General features: G+C 49.4%; 1 protein-coding gene across 5 annotated transcripts in view; it reads left to right on the forward strand.

Moving 5' to 3' along the window:
* Nucleotides 1-20,650, forward strand: part of Gask1a (golgi associated kinase 1A) — a 31,112-nt gene extending 10,462 nt beyond the window's left edge. For 2 of the 5 annotated variants that reach the window (XM_029482046.1, XM_029482047.1), the window contains exons 2-6: nt 6,313-7,560; nt 17,137-17,259; nt 17,562-17,639; nt 18,322-18,425; nt 19,005-20,650. In XM_029482046.1, the coding sequence (XP_029337906.1) occupies nt 6,313-7,560; nt 17,137-17,259; nt 17,562-17,639; nt 18,322-18,425; nt 19,005-19,215 (1,764 nt within the window). In that variant the 3' untranslated portion in view covers nt 19,216-20,650. The remainder of the gene's footprint in view (nt 1-6,312; nt 7,561-17,136; nt 17,260-17,561; nt 17,640-18,321; nt 18,426-19,004) is intronic. The other 3 variants (XM_021172700.2, XM_021172698.2, XM_021172701.2) reach the window with 2 other exon arrangements.
* Nucleotides 20,651-22,340: the final 1,690 nt, after the last annotated feature.

Genomic DNA, 22,340 nt, shown 5'->3' on the forward strand with positions numbered 1-22,340 from the left:
TGTGAAGTCACAGGAAGGGACTGTGTGAAGTCACAGGAAGGGACTGTGTGAAGTCACAGGAAGGGACTGTGTGAAGTCACAGGAAGGGACTGTGTAAAGTCACAGGAGAAGGGGCTGAGAGTAGCAGGAAGGGGCAGCTCCAGGGTTGCATGGAGGCCGGGGAAGAGAGCTCTGTGAGGTCGGAATGTGGAGCGGCTTCTGGAGCACCCAGGCAATGTAGCCCCTGCTTGGTTCTCCTGTTTTTGTTTGCCTGTTTGTTTGAGTACATATTAGAAGTGACTTCCTACGTTGCCTCTCGGATGTGCCCAGGTAGGAAGCAGTCAGATCCTCACATTTCTAATCTGATATTGTGAATCTTCTAATTATAGAAATTAAGGAAAAACACAGACAAGAGACACAGCAGTTTTTGTTTTGGGTGAATATGTAGCTCAAACATTTTCATTTCCCTTCAGTGATTTTTGCCTTTATGCCCAGGGGTGGCCACATGCCTTTGCTTTCTTTTGTGTCTCCCATTGCTGATGAACTGGCCAGTCCTAAACAATTAGTTTCCATTCAGAGTCAGGCCATTCCTAAAACCCAACACAATCTCCAGGAGTTCAAGCTGGCGTGCCTTCGCAGGGTCTAACATCAGCTTAGCCAGCTGGCCTGGGTTTGTGCCTGGTGTGTCCTTGAGGAGCCTCCCTCTCCTCTCCTGTGAATGATAACTGCACTAGTCGCTGGCTCCTAACTCCGGCAGGAGGATCAACAACTTGATATAAGTAAGTCCCCCAAACAGTCCCAGGCTCACAGGGCACAGCAAGTGAACATTCAGTTTCCATTTCTTAGCTTTTCTGCCTTCAAATTGGCTGAGGCAGAAATTACAGGGGTGAAAGCCCTTTCCTGCTTTGGAGTTGTTGGTGTGGAAAGAAAATCATGATTCCCCCAAGGGGCTGAGCATTGGAGCCTGGTCAGCTGGTGGCTTTGGAGACAGACAGCCTGGGACTCTGCCCGCAGCAGAAGGGACAGCTCAGCCCCTTGATACTCCACAGCTCTGATCAGGAGATGGTCTCTGTGTGCCTAGTGGCTTTGTGGCTGGGCCCATCACCTTTGTTCCAGAGGCTAGTGCCAAACCATATTCCTTGTTCTGTCTTAGAAAAACAAGGGCATCAGGGTCCCACAGTCACAGAAACATGTGACGATGGTAACATGTGGCTTTAATCTGTCTCTGGACGTCAGCTCATGCGTTCCTTCTCACCCCAGCCAGATTTTCCTCATGACGGTTATTTAACTGAACCTGCGGAAAATGACACAGGATCTCAACATTCCAGACTCTGCCAGCCCCAGTCTTGGTCAGTGGTGATGACTCAGGGGACGGTGATAGGGGCTGGAAGGGTCAGAAAGGGACAAAGGTCAGAGAACAAGGCTTGGCACATCTTTAGAAATGACCCAGAATCAGAGCCAGAGCAGTCATCTACTGAACACACACACACTCAGCACAGGACTCACAACACTGTCATTGCACACACACACACATACACACTCAGCACAGGACTCACAACACTGTCATTGCACACACACATAGCACACACTCACACTCAGCACAGTACTCACAACATTGTCATTGCACACACACACACAGCATAGGACTCACAACACTGTCATTGCACACACACACATAGAGCACAAACACACACTCAGCACAGGACTCACAACACTGTCATTGCACACACACACACAGAGCACAGGACTCACAACACTGTCATTGCACATACACACAGCACACACACACACACTCAGCACAGGACTCAACACTGTCATTGCACACACACATAGCACACACTCACACTCAGCACAGTACTCACAACATTGTCATTGCACACACACACACACACACACACAGCACACACACACACTCAGCATAGGACTCACAACACTGTCATTGCGCACACACAGCACACATACACTCTCAGCACAGGACTCACAACACTGTCATTGCACACACACACACACAGCACAAACACACACAGAGCACAGGACTCACAACACTGTCATTGCACACACACACACAGCACACACACACACACTCAGCATAGGACTCACAACACTGTCATTGCACACACACACACACAGCACACACACACACACTCAGCATAGGACTCACAACACTGTCATTGCACACACACACACACACAGCACAAACACACACTCAGCACAGGACTCACAACACTGTCATTGCGCACACACACACACAGAGCACAGGACTCACAACACTGTCATTGCACATACACATAGCACACACACACACACTCAGCACAGGACTCAACACTGTCATTGCACATACACACAGCATACACACACACACACACACATTCAGCACAGGACTTACAACACTGTCATTGCACACACTCACACACTCTCTCTCTCTCTCACACACACACACACACAGAGTCCCTCACACACACATAGACAGGACTCATAACACTGTCATTGGACACACACACAGCACACCCACACACTCAGCGCAGGGCTTACAACACTGTCATTGCACACACACACATCACACACACACTCACACTCAGCACAGTACTCACAACACTGTCATTGCACACACACAGCACAAACACACACTCAGCACAGTACTCACAACACTGTCATTGTACACACACACAGAGTCTCTCTCTCTCTCACACACACACACACACACACACAGAGTCTCTCTCTCACACACAGACAGGACTCATAACACTGTCATTGGACACACACACACAGAGCGCACGCACACACACACACACACACACACTCAGCACAGAAATTATAGCACTGTCATTGGACACACACAAAGTCACACACACACTCAGCACAGAGCTTATAACAAATTGGACACACACACACAGACACACACACACAGACACACACACACACAGTCTCTCTCTCACACACAGACAGGACTCATAACACTGTCATTGGACACACACACACAGAGCACACACACACACACACACACACTCAGCACAGAAATTATAGCACTGTCATTGGACACACACAAAGTCACACACACACACTCAGCACAGAGCTTATAACAAATTGGACACACACATAGACACACACACTCATCACAGGACTTACAACACTGTCATTGGACACACACACATACACACGCAGCTACACACACTCAGCACAGGACTTCCATAGACCCACTATCACTTGACTTATACACAAATACATGTACACACACATACTTTATCACAGGACGCACATACACATACAAGACTTACACACTTAAGGCACACTATGCACACTCACTGTTACATGACATTCACACACACTCAGGCACATGCACACACATACAAAATAAACAAAACATTAAGAATTAGGAAACTAAACCAAATCATCTAGCTATGAGGGCACCTCCACCCACCTCCGGGGGCTGCATCTCAATTTTGGCCCCTCTGGCTCACTTTCCCACATGCTATTGCCAAGACTCTCCCTCCTGTCTCCCTTCATCTTCAGACAGAAACTCTGCTGACCCTTCATCCAGGTGGCCTCCTTGTTTCTGACACTCGAGGTTTTAGAATAAGCATGCCTTTCGTGCCCCTGCCTTGAGAATCCCCACTTTTTATTCTGATCTTACAATGTGCCCAGACCCGAGGGGGGTGCTTTTTCTCAGAAAGAGAAGAAGGCATCTGGAAAATGGGGGCATGTGCTAGTCACCTTTCTCTTCTCAAGAAGCAACTTGGGGGTAGGGGTGGGGATGTTTGACTCATGGTTTGAGAAGGGAGGCATTCGCCGTGACAGAGAAGCTCTGCAAGCAGGAGCATGAGGCAGCTGGCCATACTGCATCAACAGTGAGGAAGCTGAGAGAGGGCAGGAAGTAAGGGTCAAGCCTTGAGACCCACTGCACCAGTGACCCTCTTCCTCCATCAAGACTTCCTCAAGGGTCCACAGTTGGTCCTGTTTTCTGAAGCAGGGCCAACTGCTGAGGACCAAGTGTTCAAATACAAGTGTGGAGCCCAGCACCACACAGGAGGGACCAGTGGTGACATCAACACTCATGGGAAGGGCACAGTGGGGACCCCAACACTCATGGGAGGGACACAGTGGGGACCCCAACACTCATGGGAGGGACACAGTGGGGACCCCAATGTTCATGGGAGGGACACAGTGGGGACCCCAACACTCATGGAAGGGCACAATGGGGACCCCAGTGCTCATGGAAGGGGCACAGTGGGGACCCCAATGCTCCTGGGAAGGGTGCAGAAGGCCATTACATAATTCAATCCACTTAGTCGTCACATGATCCCTCTGGGTGAACAGTAATCCCCTATTTATCTTTTGAGTCACAGAAACAGAAGTGTGTGGCTTCCATATTGTTCATAGCTTTGGAAGCTCAGAACCTGGCCGGGATGCCCGGACTGTGAGTTTTCTTCAGCTCAGGGAGGATGTAGCTATTGGTCCATGGCGTCTTCCCCAGGAACGGAAAGGAATCCTGGTGACGGGTAGAGAGTAGGGATTAGAGAGGAGAGAGGTTGCAGAGTCCTTCCTGCGACAGCCCTCTCAGGGCAGGTGATGTAGGCATTTGGATATTGAGACTTGTCAGAACGATTCTGGCAGGCAGGGGAGGTCAGGTCAGACTCTGCCCATAGACTCTAGAATATTCTACATTACGATCCTTCCCTTTTCATTCACACTTTGTTATTTAGCCGCATATTTGTCTTTAGAGATTCTTTTCAGATTGACCAAAGCCACTTTTCTTTTCCTAAAGCTTTCATGTGTGTGGCCCTGCAGAGGGCATCTGCTCACGGCCATTCTGAGCTCTCTCTCTCTCTCTCTCTGCACATTTGCCAACCCCCCTACCCCCACCCCCTACCCCCCACTCCCCACCCAGGTTTCCTGAAGTCAAGTAAGGCTGACAGCAGGATCTACCTCCTTCCTGGCTTGTCTTAGAAAGTGATTTATTTTTCCTAGGGCCACCCAGCCCTTTGAGAACACAGATTATGAATTCAACTTCAAAACCCATCTTTGTTTTTTCATTTTAGAAGAAGAAAAATCCTTGTCTTTCCATTTTAGAAGTAGAAAAATCCAGACGAATGTTTCTACGGACACTTTTGATCTCAGTGTTACCTCTGAGCGTTTCTGTCCCTGCCAGCTCATTGGGCCTGATCTTCCTGCTCTTAACTTTAAAATAAAATTTATATAATTCCAATTTGTCTAGTTGTTCTGATAGCTAAAGGAGTTACCAGGCCATGGAAACGGATAGTGAGAAGTGAGAAGTGGGGCCCAAAGTCTCTGGTGTCATTTGTAGAAATTCTCAGGTGTTTCTGCAGAGATGTGCACACAGAGTTCAGCACACCATTGTGTCATATACCTCAGATTAGGGCCATGGCTGCCCGCAGGGAGAGGGGGTGTTTCCCCTCCAATTTTCTTTCTTTCTTTCTTTCTTTCTTTCTTTCTTTCTTTCTTTCTTTCTTTCTTTCTTTCTTTCTTTCTTTCTCTCCCTCTCTCTCTTTTTCTTTCCTTTTTTAAAAGGATTTATTTATTTATTTTATGTATATGAGCACACCATTGCTCTCTTCAGACACACCAGAAGAGGGCATCAGAAATCATTATAGATGGTTGTGAGCCACCATGTGGTTGCTGGGAACTGAACTCAGGACCTATGGAAGAGCAGTCAGTGCTCTTAACCACTGAGCCATCTCTCCAGCCCCCCTCCAATTTTCTTTACTTTTTATTTTTTTAAAGCGCTGTCTGTCTGTCTGTCTGTCTGTCTCTGTGTGTTTCTATGTGAGTATGAGTCCCCCATGGGAGCTGGAAGAGGTGACCTGACCTCATGCTACTGGAGTTATAAGCATCTGTGAGCTGCCCCATGTGGGTGCTGGGAACTGAGTTCAGGTCCCCTGGAAGAGCAGAATGTGCTTCAACGGCTGGGCCCCTTGCCCTGATTTTCTTAGCACGACTTGGACTTCTTTCTATGAATACTTTATTTGTATTTGAAATGGCAATAAAGTCTACAGAATTGAAAGGAATGGGGTCAGCACGAGATGGTAGATGGAGGGGTCTATTGCGAGGCATGGCAGTCACTGTTGTGTGGTGGCTTATCCAGAGATGTCAGGTATGTCTATAAGCATCAGTGAAGGCTGCCTAAGAAGCAAGCTAAGCTCTGAAGTAGGGGTGGGTGCAGCTGGCTGGGCTGTCATGTTCCCCTGTGGGCAGCAGCTAGGTGTCCTTTTGCTGCTGCTTCCTGTCCCCCATACTCTGTCCACTGCCATTGCTGTTCTGTGTTTTGAAGACGATGGCTTTCCTAGGTCTCACACTATCTTTTTACCCCATCCTCAGGTGTCTTGGATCTGGAAAAGGCTTCGTGGCAAGAAGCGGTCAGTGATGGCATTTTGCCTCTTGATGGTCCTGTCTGCAGTGGCTGTCACTCATTTCCCTCCAGAGCATCCAGCCTCCACCCCAGGACTTAGTCCCATGGAGCCTCGGGGGGAAGTTGGTGCATCTGACCCCAGGATTCAGCAGATTTTGAACTCTAGCCTGAGGCAGCCAGCAAGGAACCTGGGCCGCTGGACAGGCCAGGCTTTGCCCAGAAATCCCATCTTGGTCTGTGCCAAGAAGCAAAGCCGCAGAAGGCAAGTGGACAGAAGCCGACACCCACTGAGTGTCAGGAGAGATGAGATACTCAGTGCCCAGGATCGTGAGCTTCTATTAGAGGGGGAGGTGAGAGATGCAGGGGGCACAGCGCTGGGCCAGCCTGGGCATAATGGTTTAGTCCAAGAGACACAGAGCAAGACAGTCACCATGGTTGTCTCACTCACAGAGAGAAGCCACACATCTTTTCAGGCACAGAGAGATACTGCTGCAGCAAGCTTTAGGCCACGGCCATCAGATGGTAGAGATCCCTTGCCAGGAGCCAAGAATGGAGTCTTGACTGGTGGGAAGGCTGGGAGTGCCACCTCAGGGTCAGAGGCTCCATGGTGGCCTAGCTCTGCTGAGGACCTGCAGAAGTCCCCATGGTGTGGCACTGAGACCCCTGGGCTGGCCGGCACTGCAGCATGGGGTCAGGTTCCACCATGGTTCACGGAACATGATATACAGACTCTCCGGCTACTGGTCCATGGGAAAGTGGTGGGCAAAGCCAGGGTCCCTGCCCATGGGCAGGTGCTGCAGGTTGGACTATCTGCTGGAGATGCCCTCCAGGACATATCTCCTCTCAGGCTCAGCCAGCTCTGCTCCCAGGGTCTCTGTGGCCTGATTAAGAGGCCCAGGGACCTGTATGAAGTCCTATCCTTCCACCTGGACCGTGTGCTGGGACTCCAACGGAGCCTACCTGCTGTAGCCCGGAGCTTCCACAGTCCCCTTCTGCCCTACCGTTACACAGATGGCAGTGTAAGGCCCATCATCTGGTGGGCACCGGATGTGCAGCACCTAAGAGACCCAGATGAGGACCAGAACTCTCTGGCCCTGGGCTGGCTACAGTACCAGGCCTTGCTGGCCCAAGGCTGCAAATGGCCAGGCCAGATCCCATGCCTGGGCATCCACCATGCTGAGTGGGCACGTTTGGCTCTCTTTGACTTTCTGCTTCAGGTAGGTGTGGTTGGGCAGTGGGGTGGAATGCAGTGGAGTTAGGGGGTTCCAGGTGAAGACCAGGATGCCCAGTCAGTATGCCTACTCCCCACAGTGCTAGACTTTTGACCAAGCAACTGTTCTTACAATGTTCCTGCCTGTTTATCCTGTGGTACCCTAGAGCAGGGATGGTCTATCCTTTGGTACCCTAGAGCAGGGATGGTCTATCCTTTGGTACCCTAGAGCAGGGATGGTCTATCCTTTGGTACCCTAGAACAGGAATGGTCTATCCTGTGGTACCCTAGAGCAGGGATTTTCTCTCCTGTGATACCCTAGAACAGAGCTGTCTATCCTGTGGTACCTTAGAGCAGGGCTGTCTATCCTGTCATGTCTTAGAACAGGGCTGTCTTTCCTGTGGTACCCTAGAGCAGGGCTGTCTATCCTGTGAGCAGGGCTTCTTAGACATTTTCCACTCAGAGACAGGATATATGGCCCAATGGTTAAGAATGTTGGCTACTCTTGCTGAGCACCAGGACCTGATGCCCAGGACTGTTATGGAGACTCACAACCATCTGTAACTCCAGTTCAGGGGATCTGATGCCATCTTCTGGCCTCTTCAGGCACCAGAGATGCCCATAGTATGCAGACAAACATGCAGGCAAAACATCCAAACAACAGCAAAAAAACCCAACCATTACCAAAAAAACCAAAATAAAACAAAACCCCTCCATTTGTGACCCCATTTTATCCAAGGAATTTATATGTGCTTCTGAGTAAAATATGGGAGTGTAAAATATGTATATAAATAAAACATTTAAGGATGATAAACTATAACGACATATACTTTAAACCATTCTCAGGTACACATAAAATCTTGTCATTAAGGAAGAAAGCAAATATGTCTATTAATGAGAGGCACATGCTTATTTATTTCTAAATGAAGAGCTAAATGTTGGCTTAGATCTTGATTAGGATTAGGGGATCCTCAACACCTCACTTTTTACAGTTGATTGATACTTTGATTCTGAAGTCATCAATGATGAACGGAACTTTGATAAGTAAGTAGCATAAAATGACACAAGTGGGGGCTGGGTAGAGATGGCTCAGTCACCAGAGCACTTGCCATGCAAGTGTGAGGACTGAGCTTGGATTCCCAGCACAAGCACTAAAAGACCCAGCCAAGCAGTGCATGCCTGTTGTCCCCACTGTATGGGACCAGGCCGCCAGGGGAATCGGTGAGCCCAGGTTCAGTGGGAGTCCATGTCTCAAAGTGTAATTGAGGAAGACACTCAAAGTTGGCCCCTGGCCTCCACACATGTGTGTATCCACACATGCATGCCCACCTTCATGACACATGAAAACCTCTCACATCAACATATACACACACACACATGTATGCCACATGCACATGCATGAACACATGCACACATATGCATGCATACATGCACACACATGAACAGACATATACACACACAGATACACACACATGCATGCACATGTGTGCACAAGTGCTCACGCGCACACACACAAATGCACACAATAAATTAAAATTTTATTTTAATCTCAAGTTACAAAATCAGGACCCCTTACCCAAATCCCATTGTTAAAATACTAGTTCACTACTCTTTACAATTTTGGATGTACTTATTTTATGTGTCTGAGTGTTTTGGCTGTGTGAATGTATGTTTACCACATGTCTGCCTGGTGACCATGGAAAGCAGAAAAGGGAGAGCATCAGATCCCTTGGAACTGTAGTCACAGATGATCGTAAGCTACCATGTTGATGCTGGGGATCAAGGCCAGGTCTCTGTAAGATCGACAAGTGACCTTAACCACTAGGCCATCTCTCCAGTCTCATAACTGTTTATGATTTTGTATCTTTGAACCAACATGGAGACAAGAGGACTGCATAATTTAAAATAAGAGACAGAAGAGAGAAGAGAGAGGGGCAAGGTCAGAAAGCACAGAAGGGAATCGTAAAGGCATGATGCCTGTCAGTCAGTCTGAGTGGTGGGGGTGAGGTGGGATCCTAGGTAGAGATGAATAGCAAGGTGAGGCAGCACACATGTGGCTGCTCTGGGCTTGTATGTGTGGTGATGCCGCTGTAGACTGGGAACTTGAAGCAGCTGGTCACTCACACCCACAACCAAGAAGCAGAGAGCCAGGAGTGCTTTGGAGTGGTTGGCTCGCTTTCTCTGTTTTATACATTCTAGAATCCCCTGCCCACAGTGAAAATGGGACTTCCCCATTATGAAGGACAGTCCCCTGGATCATGAGCCAGAATAAAACTTTGGTCCCTTAAGTTGCTTTTGTAGGGTGTCTTATCACAGCCGTGGGAAAGGAAACCAAGTTATGCCCCATGTGCTCGAGGGGCTGAAGTATCTTGGGGTTAGATAAAGAATTAACTACCAGCACTTGGATTCTTATCCTAATGTCTGTCTCTGGGCCCTGCCTCTATGTCAGATAGTATCCCAGTCTGAGTGGCTCTTACACGCTAGGCCATTTGTGGATGAACTCAACACCTGTACATGTGGTATATACTTGATACCATAGTAGGTACCACACTCAACATTATTCAGGAACAGACCCAGCCCTCTCCATGGCAGCCTTACTGGCAGGATGCCATGTTTATTCACATTCTAACCTTGAGCTGGCTGAGGAGACAGCTCAGTTGGTAATGTGCTTTCTGTGCAAGCATTTCATAAGCCAAGTGTGGCTGTGTGTGCCTGGGGTTCCAGGGCTGGAGACAAGTGTGGCTGTGTGTGTCGGGTTCCCGGGCTGGAGAGGAACATCCTTGGGGTCTTGTCAGAGAGACTGTTGAGGTGGGGGAAAGGTGGGTGAGGAACACATCTGAGGTTGGCTTCTGACTTCTATATGTACAAGCATAGATATGTACAAGCACATGCATGAATATGTGTGCACATACATATGCACACACGCAGTAGTTATTAGTGAAAAATAAAATTTAGCCTTTGCGGTCCTGAGAGATTAAGTTTCTAGTTTAAGGTCACAGTCAGGGGACCGAGAGCCTGGCTGGCCTGGCTCCAGAGCTCTCTCTCCCTTCTCACAGAGTCACTATTGAGCTGGTCAGGAATGGGGCAGAAGGGGACATTTTCAGAAAAGCTGTGAAGCCTTGAGGCCCAGGGAACAGCCCTTTGCAAAGCCCAACTGCACCTAGGTGCTCACAATAGCTTTCCACTCTGCACAGAGCCCCTCTGTTCATCTCTGGGGTTGTAGCATGGGACCCCTCCTCAGTTGCCAAATGCTGCTGTGGAGACAGAAATCTCTGCAGCCAAGGTACACACAGGTCAGCTGTGTGGTCAGACACGACTGGGCTGGGATCATACCTACCTTTCCCTAGTTTGCTGGGCAGCAGTCAAGAAAAGCAGCTGTTTGGCTGACAGCACCTTCCTAGAAACCTCTGGGAGGCTGCAGAATGTGCGTTTCTGCACGGGAATCAGAGGTGCTCTGTGACTCACGGCTGACCACAAACCCCAGATGCAGCTCACTTAGGATGGTCTACTATCAGCCTCCCTCACACCCCTGTTAGCAACCCTTACAACCTGGGGGGCCCAGAAGCCAGGAAGGAAGTGCTGGGGTCTGACAGCTTTCCACATCTCCCCATGCAAGGGCTTTCTCTGACACGTTTCCTAGGGAGTCTGTTTCTATTCATTCCATGGGGGATGGGAGACAGTTCCACTGAAGTCCCCCAAACCTGAGTTTATTGGGGTTGCTCACAGGAACATGGGTGAGGGGTTATCAGAACTTGGACAACTCCTCACAACTGCTAACTGCTTACAGATCTGGGGGCTGGGGCTCATACGCCTTGTATTCCCTACTCCATCTCAGGGGACTGTTAGAGACACACCTTGCAGGGACTCCTGTGGGCAATCATAGCTACTCTTATCTCGAGCTGGCAATGACCATGACACCTCGGGGACAGCTCCACACTGCCGTCTGCCTCCCAGGCACACGTCACTGTCTGAATTATGTAGAAGTCAGATGATCCATGAGTTACGTTGGCATTTGAAGGAGGCTCATGGCCCCCAAAGCTAGGACCCAGAAGGCCTCAGCTGTTAAGACTCTGGTCCGAGCACTGTCTCTTCTTGGGGCCAACACAATGGCTTCCATTGTGTCATTTGCCTCTGTCACAGCCTGCCCAACCCTATCTCCTCAGTCCTCAGCAGCAGAGTCTGACACCAGGATCCCAGCAAGACCGATCTGCCTGTGGGAGAGAAGGCAGCCATCCAAGGGTGTGTGGGACCCGATCCCACCGTGACACTTTCAGGAGTGGTGAGAGATGACTGATGGGTTCTAGGCTGGTCTGGAGAGAGTGAGTAGGCTGGGGTGCTTGCTCTAACACCCACCTAGTCGCAATTGTCAGTACTTTGTGTAAACTTTTTGCTGTGTAGAAGTCTCACTTTTCTCTGTGAAAATGATCAAGCTTTGCTTTGGGACTTGTGTGATTTTTTTTTTCCCAAAAGGTCACCCCTTGCTTCAGTTATTAAAAAAGTTCTCTTCTTTTTTCTTATCCATCTTGGGTCCATCTGGAAGTACTTTGAGCTTAAATGTTCTAGTGCCGTTTGTTGGAGATGCATTTCCTCCGTTTGAAATGCTGCCTTTCCCAGATAGCCAACTTCTTTACGCATGTAGCGCTTGTTTCTGGAGTGTTCTGTTCCAGATACCAGACTCACCATGTTTTCATTACAAGGGTGTGTGTGTCTCTTTCTCACTGCTCATTTTCAGAGTTTGCTGGGATAGTGTTTTCATGGGACTTGACAGTTACTGTGTTGCTTTTATTCTTTCGTCCCCAATCCCTCTGGGACTTTATTGGAATTAAATTTTGTGGACTGACAGCAAAGTTGCACCCTAAAGTGTACCACACGCTGGGCATGGTGGTAGCATACACCTTTAATCCCAGTCCTCAGGAGGCAGAGGCAGGAGGATCTCTGTGAGTTCTGGGCCAGCCTGGTCTACATAGTAAGTTCCAAGACAGCCGGCTACACAGAGAGACCGTGACTCAAAACCAAGCCAACCAACTGCAGGAGCCTGCTTCATACTTGCCAGGAACAGGCCCTAGTGCTCCATCTGCCCACGTTTCTGGGAAGCATCTGTGTTATCTTCAGTGGGACTGTCCAGGGTGGTTTTATGTCAACTTGACATAAGCTAGCATCATCTGAAAGGAGGGAACCTCAACAGAGAAAATGTCTCCATGAGATCTTCTTGTCAAGTGTTTTCTTGATTAGTGGTTGATGGGGGAGAGCCCAGGCCACAGTGAGCTGCAGGGGTACTAGATTCTATGAGAAAGAAGGTGGAGCAAGCCATGAGAAGCAAGCCAGGAAGCAGCATCCTCCATGGCCTCTGCATAAGCTGCTCCTTCCAGGTTCCTGCCCTTGCTCCCCTCAGTGATGGACTGTTAGCTACGAGGGTAAGCTAGATAAACCCTTCCCCACAGTGACCCTAAGACTTGGTCTTCTTTCACTTTTGTCATTAGTTGTTCCTGGACATCTCATCTCCCTGTGGCCATCAAAGACAGGACCTTTCCTTCCAGCATCTGTCCATGGTGGCTTCTCATTGGCTGTGGAGGGGCTGTGATTTCTATGTGATCATCTTGTTACTCCCCTCTACTAACTTCATGTTATCCTCCACCCGTATGCGCATGGGCAGTTGGACAGGGCGCGGACATGCTGAGGTCAGGGGTTGCCAACTTTTGAAGCTGCATTCCTCAGGTGCCTGTTGAATGTATCCGCCTGGAGCCGGCCGCCTAGGCTTTCCTGGCAGGCAGGTGATCCTGGAGATCCAGCCCCTTCCCCGGCATTACACAAAGAAGCACGCGCCAGCGCGCCGAGTGCATTTGTTAGCTTATTGTTTTAAATTTTGTTTGTGTGTGTATTCATGTATGTGTGCATATGTATACACATGTGCATGTGTGTATGCATGCATGTGTGCATATGTAAACACATGTGCATTGTGTATGCATGTATGTGTGCATATGTATACATATGTGCATGTGTGTATGCATGCATGTGTGCATATGTATACATATGTGCATGTGTGTGTGCATGCATGTGTGCATATGTATACACATGTGCATGTGTGTGTGCATGCATGTGTGCATATGTATACACATGTGCGTGTATGTGTGCATGCATATGTGCATATGTATACACATGTGCATGTATATGTGCATATGTATATGTGCATATGTATACGCATGTGCATGTATGTATGCATGTATATGTGCATATGCATACACATGTGCATGTATATGTGCATATGTATACACATGTGCATGTGTGTGCCTATGTATATGTGCATGTGCATGTGGGGGGGGGCCCTGATCCATGAGGAATTTACTCTCTGAGAAAGGTAATGTTCCTATGAAAGAAAGAGTGAATCTTACCCCCCAGCAAATGTTGGGACACTTGGGCTGCCAAGTAGAAAAGAAATCAAGGAGGGTCCCAGCTGAAGGGTGTGGGCCAAAATATTACCAGACATTTCTTCTGGAATCTGTCTGGCTTGGCCCAGAAGCCAGCTGAGTCTAGTCAGACGAATAGGGCCACCCACATCCTGTGCTGCACCCCCACCTGGTCTTCCAACTCTGTCAGATGGGCCTGTGGCCTTCTTTGGCCAACTGCAGTGTCTTGTCCCACCCAGATATTCTGCTTGGGATGTAATAGGGCAAGGCCTTTCCTGAAACCAGGCGGTGGGTATGATGGGCCGGCCAGTGACTACAGGCCTCCTTGGGGACTATGTGACCTCAGGCTTTCTTGGAGACTCTGTGACCTCAGGCCTTCTTGGGGACCCCATGATCCTCAGGCCTTCTTGGTGAACCTGGGTCTTCAGGTCTCCTTGGGGACCCTGTGACCTCAGGTCTTCTTGGGGACCCTGGGTCCTCGGGCCTCCTTGGTGACCCTGGGTCCTCAGGCCTCCTTGGGGACACTGTGGTCCTCAGACCTTCTTCGGGACCCTGTGGTCATTCTTCATGCTTCATTCTTTCATTCTTGTGTTCAGAGACCTCACTACGTCTCAACTTGTGTCAAATGCATTCTGGGTCCTGGGGTCAGATTGTTTAAATTACTTACTTGTTTTATTTCAGTCATCTATTTTCCCATCCAAGAAATTATAGCCCTGAATGCCAGAGAATATATGCCTACCACATGGCCTGTCCTTATGGTCAGAGCCAGTCTTCCTGGCTTCAAATCCAGGGATCGCCATTTGTAGCAATGTGGCCTTCAGCACAGTAGCCAGTCCCCCTCCATGGCTAACTCACTGTCCTCTTCATAATTGGAATGGGGGTCCTTCTTGGCTGCCTTGAGGGACCCAGTGGGCTGTACTGGGTAAAGCTCCCAGCGTGGCACCTACACAGCCTGAGCTTTTAGGGCCTTCGCTAACCAAAAGCTCCAGGTTGAATTACAGTTTGCAGCACAGCCGGGCTGGCTCTGTGTGCTGGAACCACATGGAACCATCATTTCATTTTTTCAAAGAGTGGAGGAAGGGCCAAGTCCTGAAGGAATGTGAGCTGCTGCTGGAGCTGATGGGGAAACAAAGCAGACAGCGTGGCAGAATAATCAACCCGGCACCTCAGCGGGCACGCTCTTTCTGCCAGCGGGCACGCTCTTTCTGCCAGGCATCTAGGTGGGCGTACATTTTAGAAGGCCAGTGTTGCCCGTGTTATGCTGGTTGGCAAATAAATGCTGCATAACGGGAAATCTGGATGGAGCAGCCCGAGACATGGTCAGGGAGGGCTTGGCAGGCGCAGAGGCCTCTGCTGGATCCAACTGTGTGTTGAGGGAGGGCAGTGCATGGGCCAGAGCAGGCAGGGTTTCTGCTACCCTGTCCTAATTTGCTTTCTATTGCTGCAACAAACACCATGACAGAAATCAGCTTGGAAAGGAAAGGGTTTGTTCAGTCTTAGAGCTGACAGTCCATCATGCAGGGCAGTCAGGGCAGGAATTCAAAGCTGAAACCTGAAGCAGAGGACATGGCAGAATGTTGTTTACCAGCTTGCTCCCCATGGCTTCCTCAGCCTAGTTCCTTATACAACAGGACCATCTGCCTGGAGGTGGGACCACCCACAGTGGGCGGGGCCCAACTTACATCTATCATTAATCAAGAAGATTTTGCCATAGACTCACCTACAGGCCAGTCTGATAGAGACATTTTCTCAATTGAGGGTCCCTCTTCCAAAATGACCCTAGTTTGTGTCAGGTTGGCAAAACAACCACCACCACCACCACAACACCCTAACCATACACCATTGCTCTGCAAATGCTAGGCCTGCATGTGGTCATATCACCAAAGTCCTTACTCCACACTGCACTCTGGGCTTTGGGCCTACTGCACTGAGGGAGCTGGGGAAAGCTTGTACCTCCTGAGGGGAACCTCTGGTCAGTCTGTCCCTGGAACTCTTGCCCCGCTTTAAATATACCCTCTGCCTAAGTGATTCTCCTCTAGGATCTGAGGAATCAGGGCAGGAGGGAGAGTGTATGGTCAGGGGGCCCTGGGTCCATCTGCACTCTGTGACTGACAGTCTAAGAAACCTGCTGGTAAGGCTAGCAGACATGATTCAGTGGGAAGGGGGCTCCTGGGCAGGAAGTCTGGGTGCATCTGATCAGTGTGCTAGCCCAAATAGCTCACACCCTCTCTGGGATACTGCCCTGCCTCCTGGAAGAGCGGCAAGGGTGAGTCACTCACAGGGATCAAGGGATCCCCATCATGCTCATCAGGGATCGCTTGCTTTGCTCATCATGCTCATCAGGGATCGCTTGCTTTGGTCTTAGTCTTGTTAGGTAAGGCTGATGGAAAGGGTTCCAGAGAATTGAGGCCCATCACCCTGTGACTGTGGAGGCTGCACCAAGCATGGGTGGTGACCACATGGTCTACATCTGTCATCAGCTGCTGCTCAGCCAGAAGGGCCTATAAACCTGATTCAGCTTTTGTGGACACCACCATCCTCTTTCCCTTTTCCACATGCAGCCCACATTGTCCACAAATGGGGACCCAACATTAGGCTTCAACATCTTCATCAACTTCAAATCCAGCATTCTATGTTCTCCTTTATGACCCCGGATGTGTCCGATCTCAGGGTGGCATAGTTCCTGCCTTGTAGGTCTGCAGTGAGGAGGGAAGAAGGTAGAGGTGGCAGGGCAGTGCTGGCCATCAGGGCGACATTCCTTCATACACCAGCAGGTCTGCAGCACCAACCTGCTGTCCGTCAACTCGGCCAGACACCGCCCGGGGTCCTTGTTGGGTCCTGGAGTCCTGGCTCTGGCAGCCTTCATGGGCTAAGCTTGGCCACCATTCCTACCATGCCAACTTAAGAGATGAGTTGTGGTAGTAAGCAGAGAGGAGCAGATACAGGGGTCCTGTGACCCCAAGTTCATCTTCAGGACACTGGCAGAGCGTCAGGCTTAAACAGGTAAGGGATTAGGCAGATGTCTTCCTTTCAGCTGGAAGCCAGCACAGAGCTTACTGGTACTGACAGCCCCTAAAGACTATTCAGGAGTGGCCCTGGGCTGGAGCAGAGCCCAGCAAGCCAAATGGCCTTGACGTTGGGTCTGGAGAAGACAGGTGCCATCCCAGCTTTCTCCATAGGTCCACGACCGCCTGGATCGCTACTGCTGTGGTTTCGAGCCTGAGCCCTCAGACCCCTGTGTGGAAGAGGGTCTCCGAGAAAAATGTCGGAACCCAGAGGAGCTGCGGCTGGTCCACATCCTGGTATGTCTCCCGTGCATGCACAGTCCCTTGTCACATGAACACTGGGTATACCTCTCTCCTGCAGAGGATGCTCTTGATGCCTAGACACAAGGGTTCCCAATCTCCTCCCCGCTGTGTACATGTATGCACACACACGCACCTTCAGGTGAGTGCCTGCGTGTGGAGCCAGCGGCTCTCATCAGGTGTCTTCCTCTATCCTTCTCACCTTATTTTTGGAGACTGGATCTCTCATTGAGCTCAGAGTTTATCAATTCAGCTAGGCCAGCATTAACCCCAGGGACCCTCTTGTCTCTGTTCCTCAGACTGGGGTTGCAGGCACTCACAACTTCACATGGATTTGCTATGAGGCTTCTGAGTTTTCAGGTCTTCATAAATGCATGGTAAGCCCTTTACCCACTGACCATCTCCCCAGCCCTTTATAGATTTTTTTTAAGTACTGGAGAATTCTGTCTTGCTAGTTTTAGCATGAGAAGGATTTAAGAAATGCTAAAGCTGCTTCCCATTAAGTTTGGTTGTTGATCTATATGGATAAAGGACATAGTTGTGTGGTTTTGGTGACACTTAGGCAGAAGTGGCAAGAGATTGTGTGTGTGTGTGTGTGTGTGTGTCTGTAGCAAACATGCTTGTTTGTGTATGATAAGGCATAAAATTCTTGACCCTAAAGAGTGGGCCCCCCCCCGCCAATCCTGACAGTTCATTTCTCACCCATGCTTCTGACCCCACTGGATCCTATACCAGGAATCAGCCCCCCATGCCCTGCAATTTAGCAGGCACAGTTACATCCAGGTTTGAGTTTGCCCTAGCTGGTTATTAGCTACGTGATCTTGTGTAAATTACTTAACAGTTTTATGCTCCTAAGGCTGCTGGGAGGATCCACAGAGATGGTACACAGTCCTGGTGTACAGTAAGCCCTCAGCCATGGGACCATGTGGATAAGTGGGGTGGGGGTGGCGGGGGTATTGTGGCACCGACAGCTGAGGATGCTCATGAAAACGACTGAGTGGTACCAGTTACACTCAGCCCTAACCAAATAGCCACCCCTGTCCATATCCTTCCTCCAAGGTCCGGAGCAGTGATCCGTCTCGCTTGGTGTATATAGACAATGCTGGCTACCTTCAGCATCCAGAGGACAAGCTCAACTTTCGGCTGCTGGAAGGCATAGATGGGTGAGGACCTGGGGTGTTGGGTAGAGGGTTTGAGGGACGAGGCTTGATGGCCCTGCTGTAGACTTGTGGGACTTTTGGCTACATCTCCTGAGGTGGCTAAAGTCTGTTAGACCAAAGCTGGATCTGAGGTTACAGAGGGCTGGAGGAGGCTGAGGGGGGCTACAGTTGGCAGGCCTGTCCCTCATACCCAGAGGGCCTCCAGGTCCTGCAGAATACCAGCTGCCCTGCTTCAGTGTGTGAAGGCTAGCTCATCCTAGATCTGAGTGAAAGAGCGAGGCGAGGACCTGCCCTTCCTTGCTCACTCCCAGTGGGCAACTCAGCCTTCTCAGGCCCCTTGGAGGCCCCAAGTGTGCCTGGCTGAGCCCAGAGTGGTTGAGTTGGCTCTCCAGGCTTCTCTGTAGGATGGGACCCATCTGAGAGAACTACCTGATAAGGAGCTAGTAAGCACAGGCTTGTACTGCCCTGGCTGACTGTGCTGCATTCCCCAGCTGGGCAAGTTCTGGATTCACACTTTGAGGGGACTCTGAGCTGACTTAATGCCTTTCCCTTCTTGCACGGGCTCTGGGGCTCTGGACCCAGGTTTCCAGAGTCCGCTGTGAAGGTTCTTGCATCAGGGTGTCTACAGAACCTGCTGTTCAAGTCGCTGCAGATGGACCAGGTGTTCTGGGAGAGCCAAGGTGGAGCTGCAGGTCTGAAGCATGTCCTTGAGACACTGGAGAGGCGAGGACAGATCCTGCTGAGACACATTAAGAAGCACAACCTCACACTGTTCAGGGACAAGGACCCGTGAGCCCATGGCTGTCTGGGCCGAGCACACCTTGCTGGAGAACTTCACACAATGTAAACCTCAGCTGGTGAGTGTCCCTCTCAATGACAGCATTTCTGTGACAGTAGTTGGTCATCCTGATGACAAATGGGGAAAGCCAAAGCTGGAGGAGCCTACATCACCATGGGACAGGTCACCTGCTGAGGATGATGGAGGGCCTGCAGTCTCCATGCTCTGGCAGTTTACTCTCACGCACCAATAAATATGTTCAAGAATGTTCATGAACTGTTCCCTGCACATGTACATGCAGTGCTGTGTGCATGTGCGCAGAGATATGTAGGTATGTGCCTGAACAACGTCATGCATCCTAGGCAAGCACTCTACCAACTGAACTATATACCAGAGAAGTCTAGTTTTTAAGATTATTTTAATTTCAAAATTTATGTGCATGGGTGTTTTCCCTGACACGCACACACACATACACACACACACGTACCATGTGTGTGTACCTAGTGTCTGCAGAAGCCAGAGGAGGGTGTCAAACCTCAGGGACTTGAGTTACAGATAATTGTGAGCTGCCATGTGGATTCTAAGAATTGAACCTGGATCCTCTGGAAGAGCAGGCAGTGCTCTTAACCACTGAGCCATTTCTCCAGGCACTAATTTTATTTTTATTTATGTTTATGTCTGTGAGTATATACCACGTGTGTGAAGGTGACTATGGAAGCCAGAAGAGGACAGCAGATTCCTTGGAGCTGGAGTTACTGGAGTGGTTGTGTGCCACCTCGTATAGATGCTGAGACGAACTCTTTGTAGACCCTTCCAAGAGCAACAGATGCCTTAAACCATTGAGCCATCCCTCCAGCAGGGAGAAGCCTATTATAAAACCCAAGTCCCCTTTATTACATAGACATTATCTTCACTTTCATGCTAGCCATTGTGTGTGTTTTAGGCTGACTGTTCTGTTTGTCCTTTCCTTGTTTGTGCACAAGAGAGCTTTGAATCTGAGCTGCACCCAGCCCTGGCTGTTAGACTTGCCCATGGTTCCCCTCAATCTCCTACTTGCGACTTGACCTGTTTGTCTTTTGTGAAATAGGAAGCTGTAATTCTGTGCAGCCCAGTTTATTATCATGTTAGCCTGCGAGCCTCTCAGAACGGCTCTGCTCCTCCGATCACTGAAATGTCATTTGTTTACTTCTTTTACGTGACTGCTCATTTGTATGAACTACATCTGAGAGATCACTTAGGTTTCACTGCCCCAGATTCCATTCAATAGTCTATTCTGTTCCCATCTGAAAGTATACTTTTATCAGATAAAAACCAAGCGCACAGAGGCCCTTTTGTGAACTGTGCTGGGCTGCACTCACAGGGTTTTTTACGAGCCTGCTTCAAAACTGGACACTGTTCTAATCCAAGTTACTGTACTCTGCTTGATGGTGTAAGAATCCACTTAAACATCTCTTTTGTGTATATGAGTGTTTTGTCTGCATGCACATTTGTGCACTGTACACGCACAGTGCCCACAGAAGACAGCAGGGTAACCGAGGCCTCTGGAATTGGAGTTACAATGGTCCTGAGCTGCCTCATGAGTGCCAGCAACTGAAGTTTGGTTCTCCGCATCGCTGCTGAGTTCTCTCTTTAAGCCCTCTAGATAAATATTTATATGCCTCTTAATAGTCTTTCAGTAGAAAACCAAATTTTCAGTTTTATGTTTTAATTTCTCCTTATTTATACTGTTTTAGGGCTTTGGTTGGGTCTTGTTTTGTCTTTTGAGATTAAAAAAGGCTCAGCCACATCTCACTCCTGACTTTAATGAGAGCGCATCTATGGTTTCACTATGATCAGGGACGACCCAGGACAAACATGGGTATTGTGGATATCCCCAATGGACGCTCTCCTCTTCACCACCTGCGTGATGCACCTGGCACATTAAAGGAGCTCTACCCAGCATTCTCCCTATCCTACCATGTCATCTCCTTGACAACCAAAATTAAAAGTACTGACTGCCAACTCTGCTTCTTGCTATCCAATAAGATGTGCCCAAAGACACTCTCTGAGCTGTAGCCTAAGTTGGCTCCTTAGACCACTCCCAAATACAGGCAATCGCCTGTTGCCCACCAGAATATGACAATGAAACCCTTTTGCTGAAAACACCAAACACCTGTTGCAGGACACAGAGAAATCAAGATGGAACTGGAGCTCCCTCCCTGCTCACTAGTCCTCATAGTATAAAGTGTTGTGCGGGCTGCTGGGCGGGGGCATATCAGCTACCTTTTGTGGCTGCAGATAGTAGCCAACAGCTAGGCAAGATGGGCCCACTGATGCTACAGGGACAGGTCTGTTATGGGGAAACCAACTGCCTCCTGGTTGGATTTGAGAACCATTCCACGGGAGGGAATTCAGGTTCGATGCTGGAACCTGTTAAAAGCCTGTGGGTGGGGAAGGAATGGGCTCTCTCTCACAGGGAAGCTACTGCCACTGTGCTTCATGGATAGGACACACCTACGAAATTATCTTCTAAAAAATTTCATGCCTACAGACCAGTGCTGCCACCCGCTGTCAGACCTTCCGTTTGCCGTGCCAGCAGTCCCTGGAGACTCATAACTGGTTATGGGGCTGAGAGTGACTACCAAGTGTTCATCCATGGGCAGCTATGTCAGCCTCGCCCAGGCTCGAGGAATATCTGGACGGGGCAAGAAGAATGGGTGGCTGGGGTGTGGAACACAGACTTCTGGGTCTGACTAGGCTGCTGCACTCTTGAACTCACAGCAGCTGTGATGACCAACCATGATCTGGCCCATCTATATCCCGTCATGGAAATGGGAGGAGCTCATGGGGTCGCACGGCTCCCTGAGGATTTATTTGGTCAGTGTCTGAAAGGAGACATGTTTTTTAGTTGTGTAGTCAACGGTGAGTTGCCCTTGCAGACAAAACCTCACCCATGTGCTTGTCAGCGACCCTAAGAAACTTGTTGACTCATAAATAAAGACACGAAGGGACTTGAAAATAAGAGGGGTGGGTTGGAAAGAGGAAAAGCTCGGTGGGAGGGGGCAGGAAAGGTTAATGTGGTGAACAGTATTGAAGTGCATTATAAACATGCCCTAAAACATTGCATGAAACCTATTATGAGGTATAATTCATGCATGCTA

The sequence above is a fragment of the Mus caroli genome, chromosome 9, assembly GCF_900094665.2.
Source record: "Mus caroli chromosome 9, CAROLI_EIJ_v1.1, whole genome shotgun sequence".
Classification (NCBI taxonomy): Eukaryota; Metazoa; Chordata; class Mammalia; order Rodentia; family Muridae; genus Mus; species Mus caroli.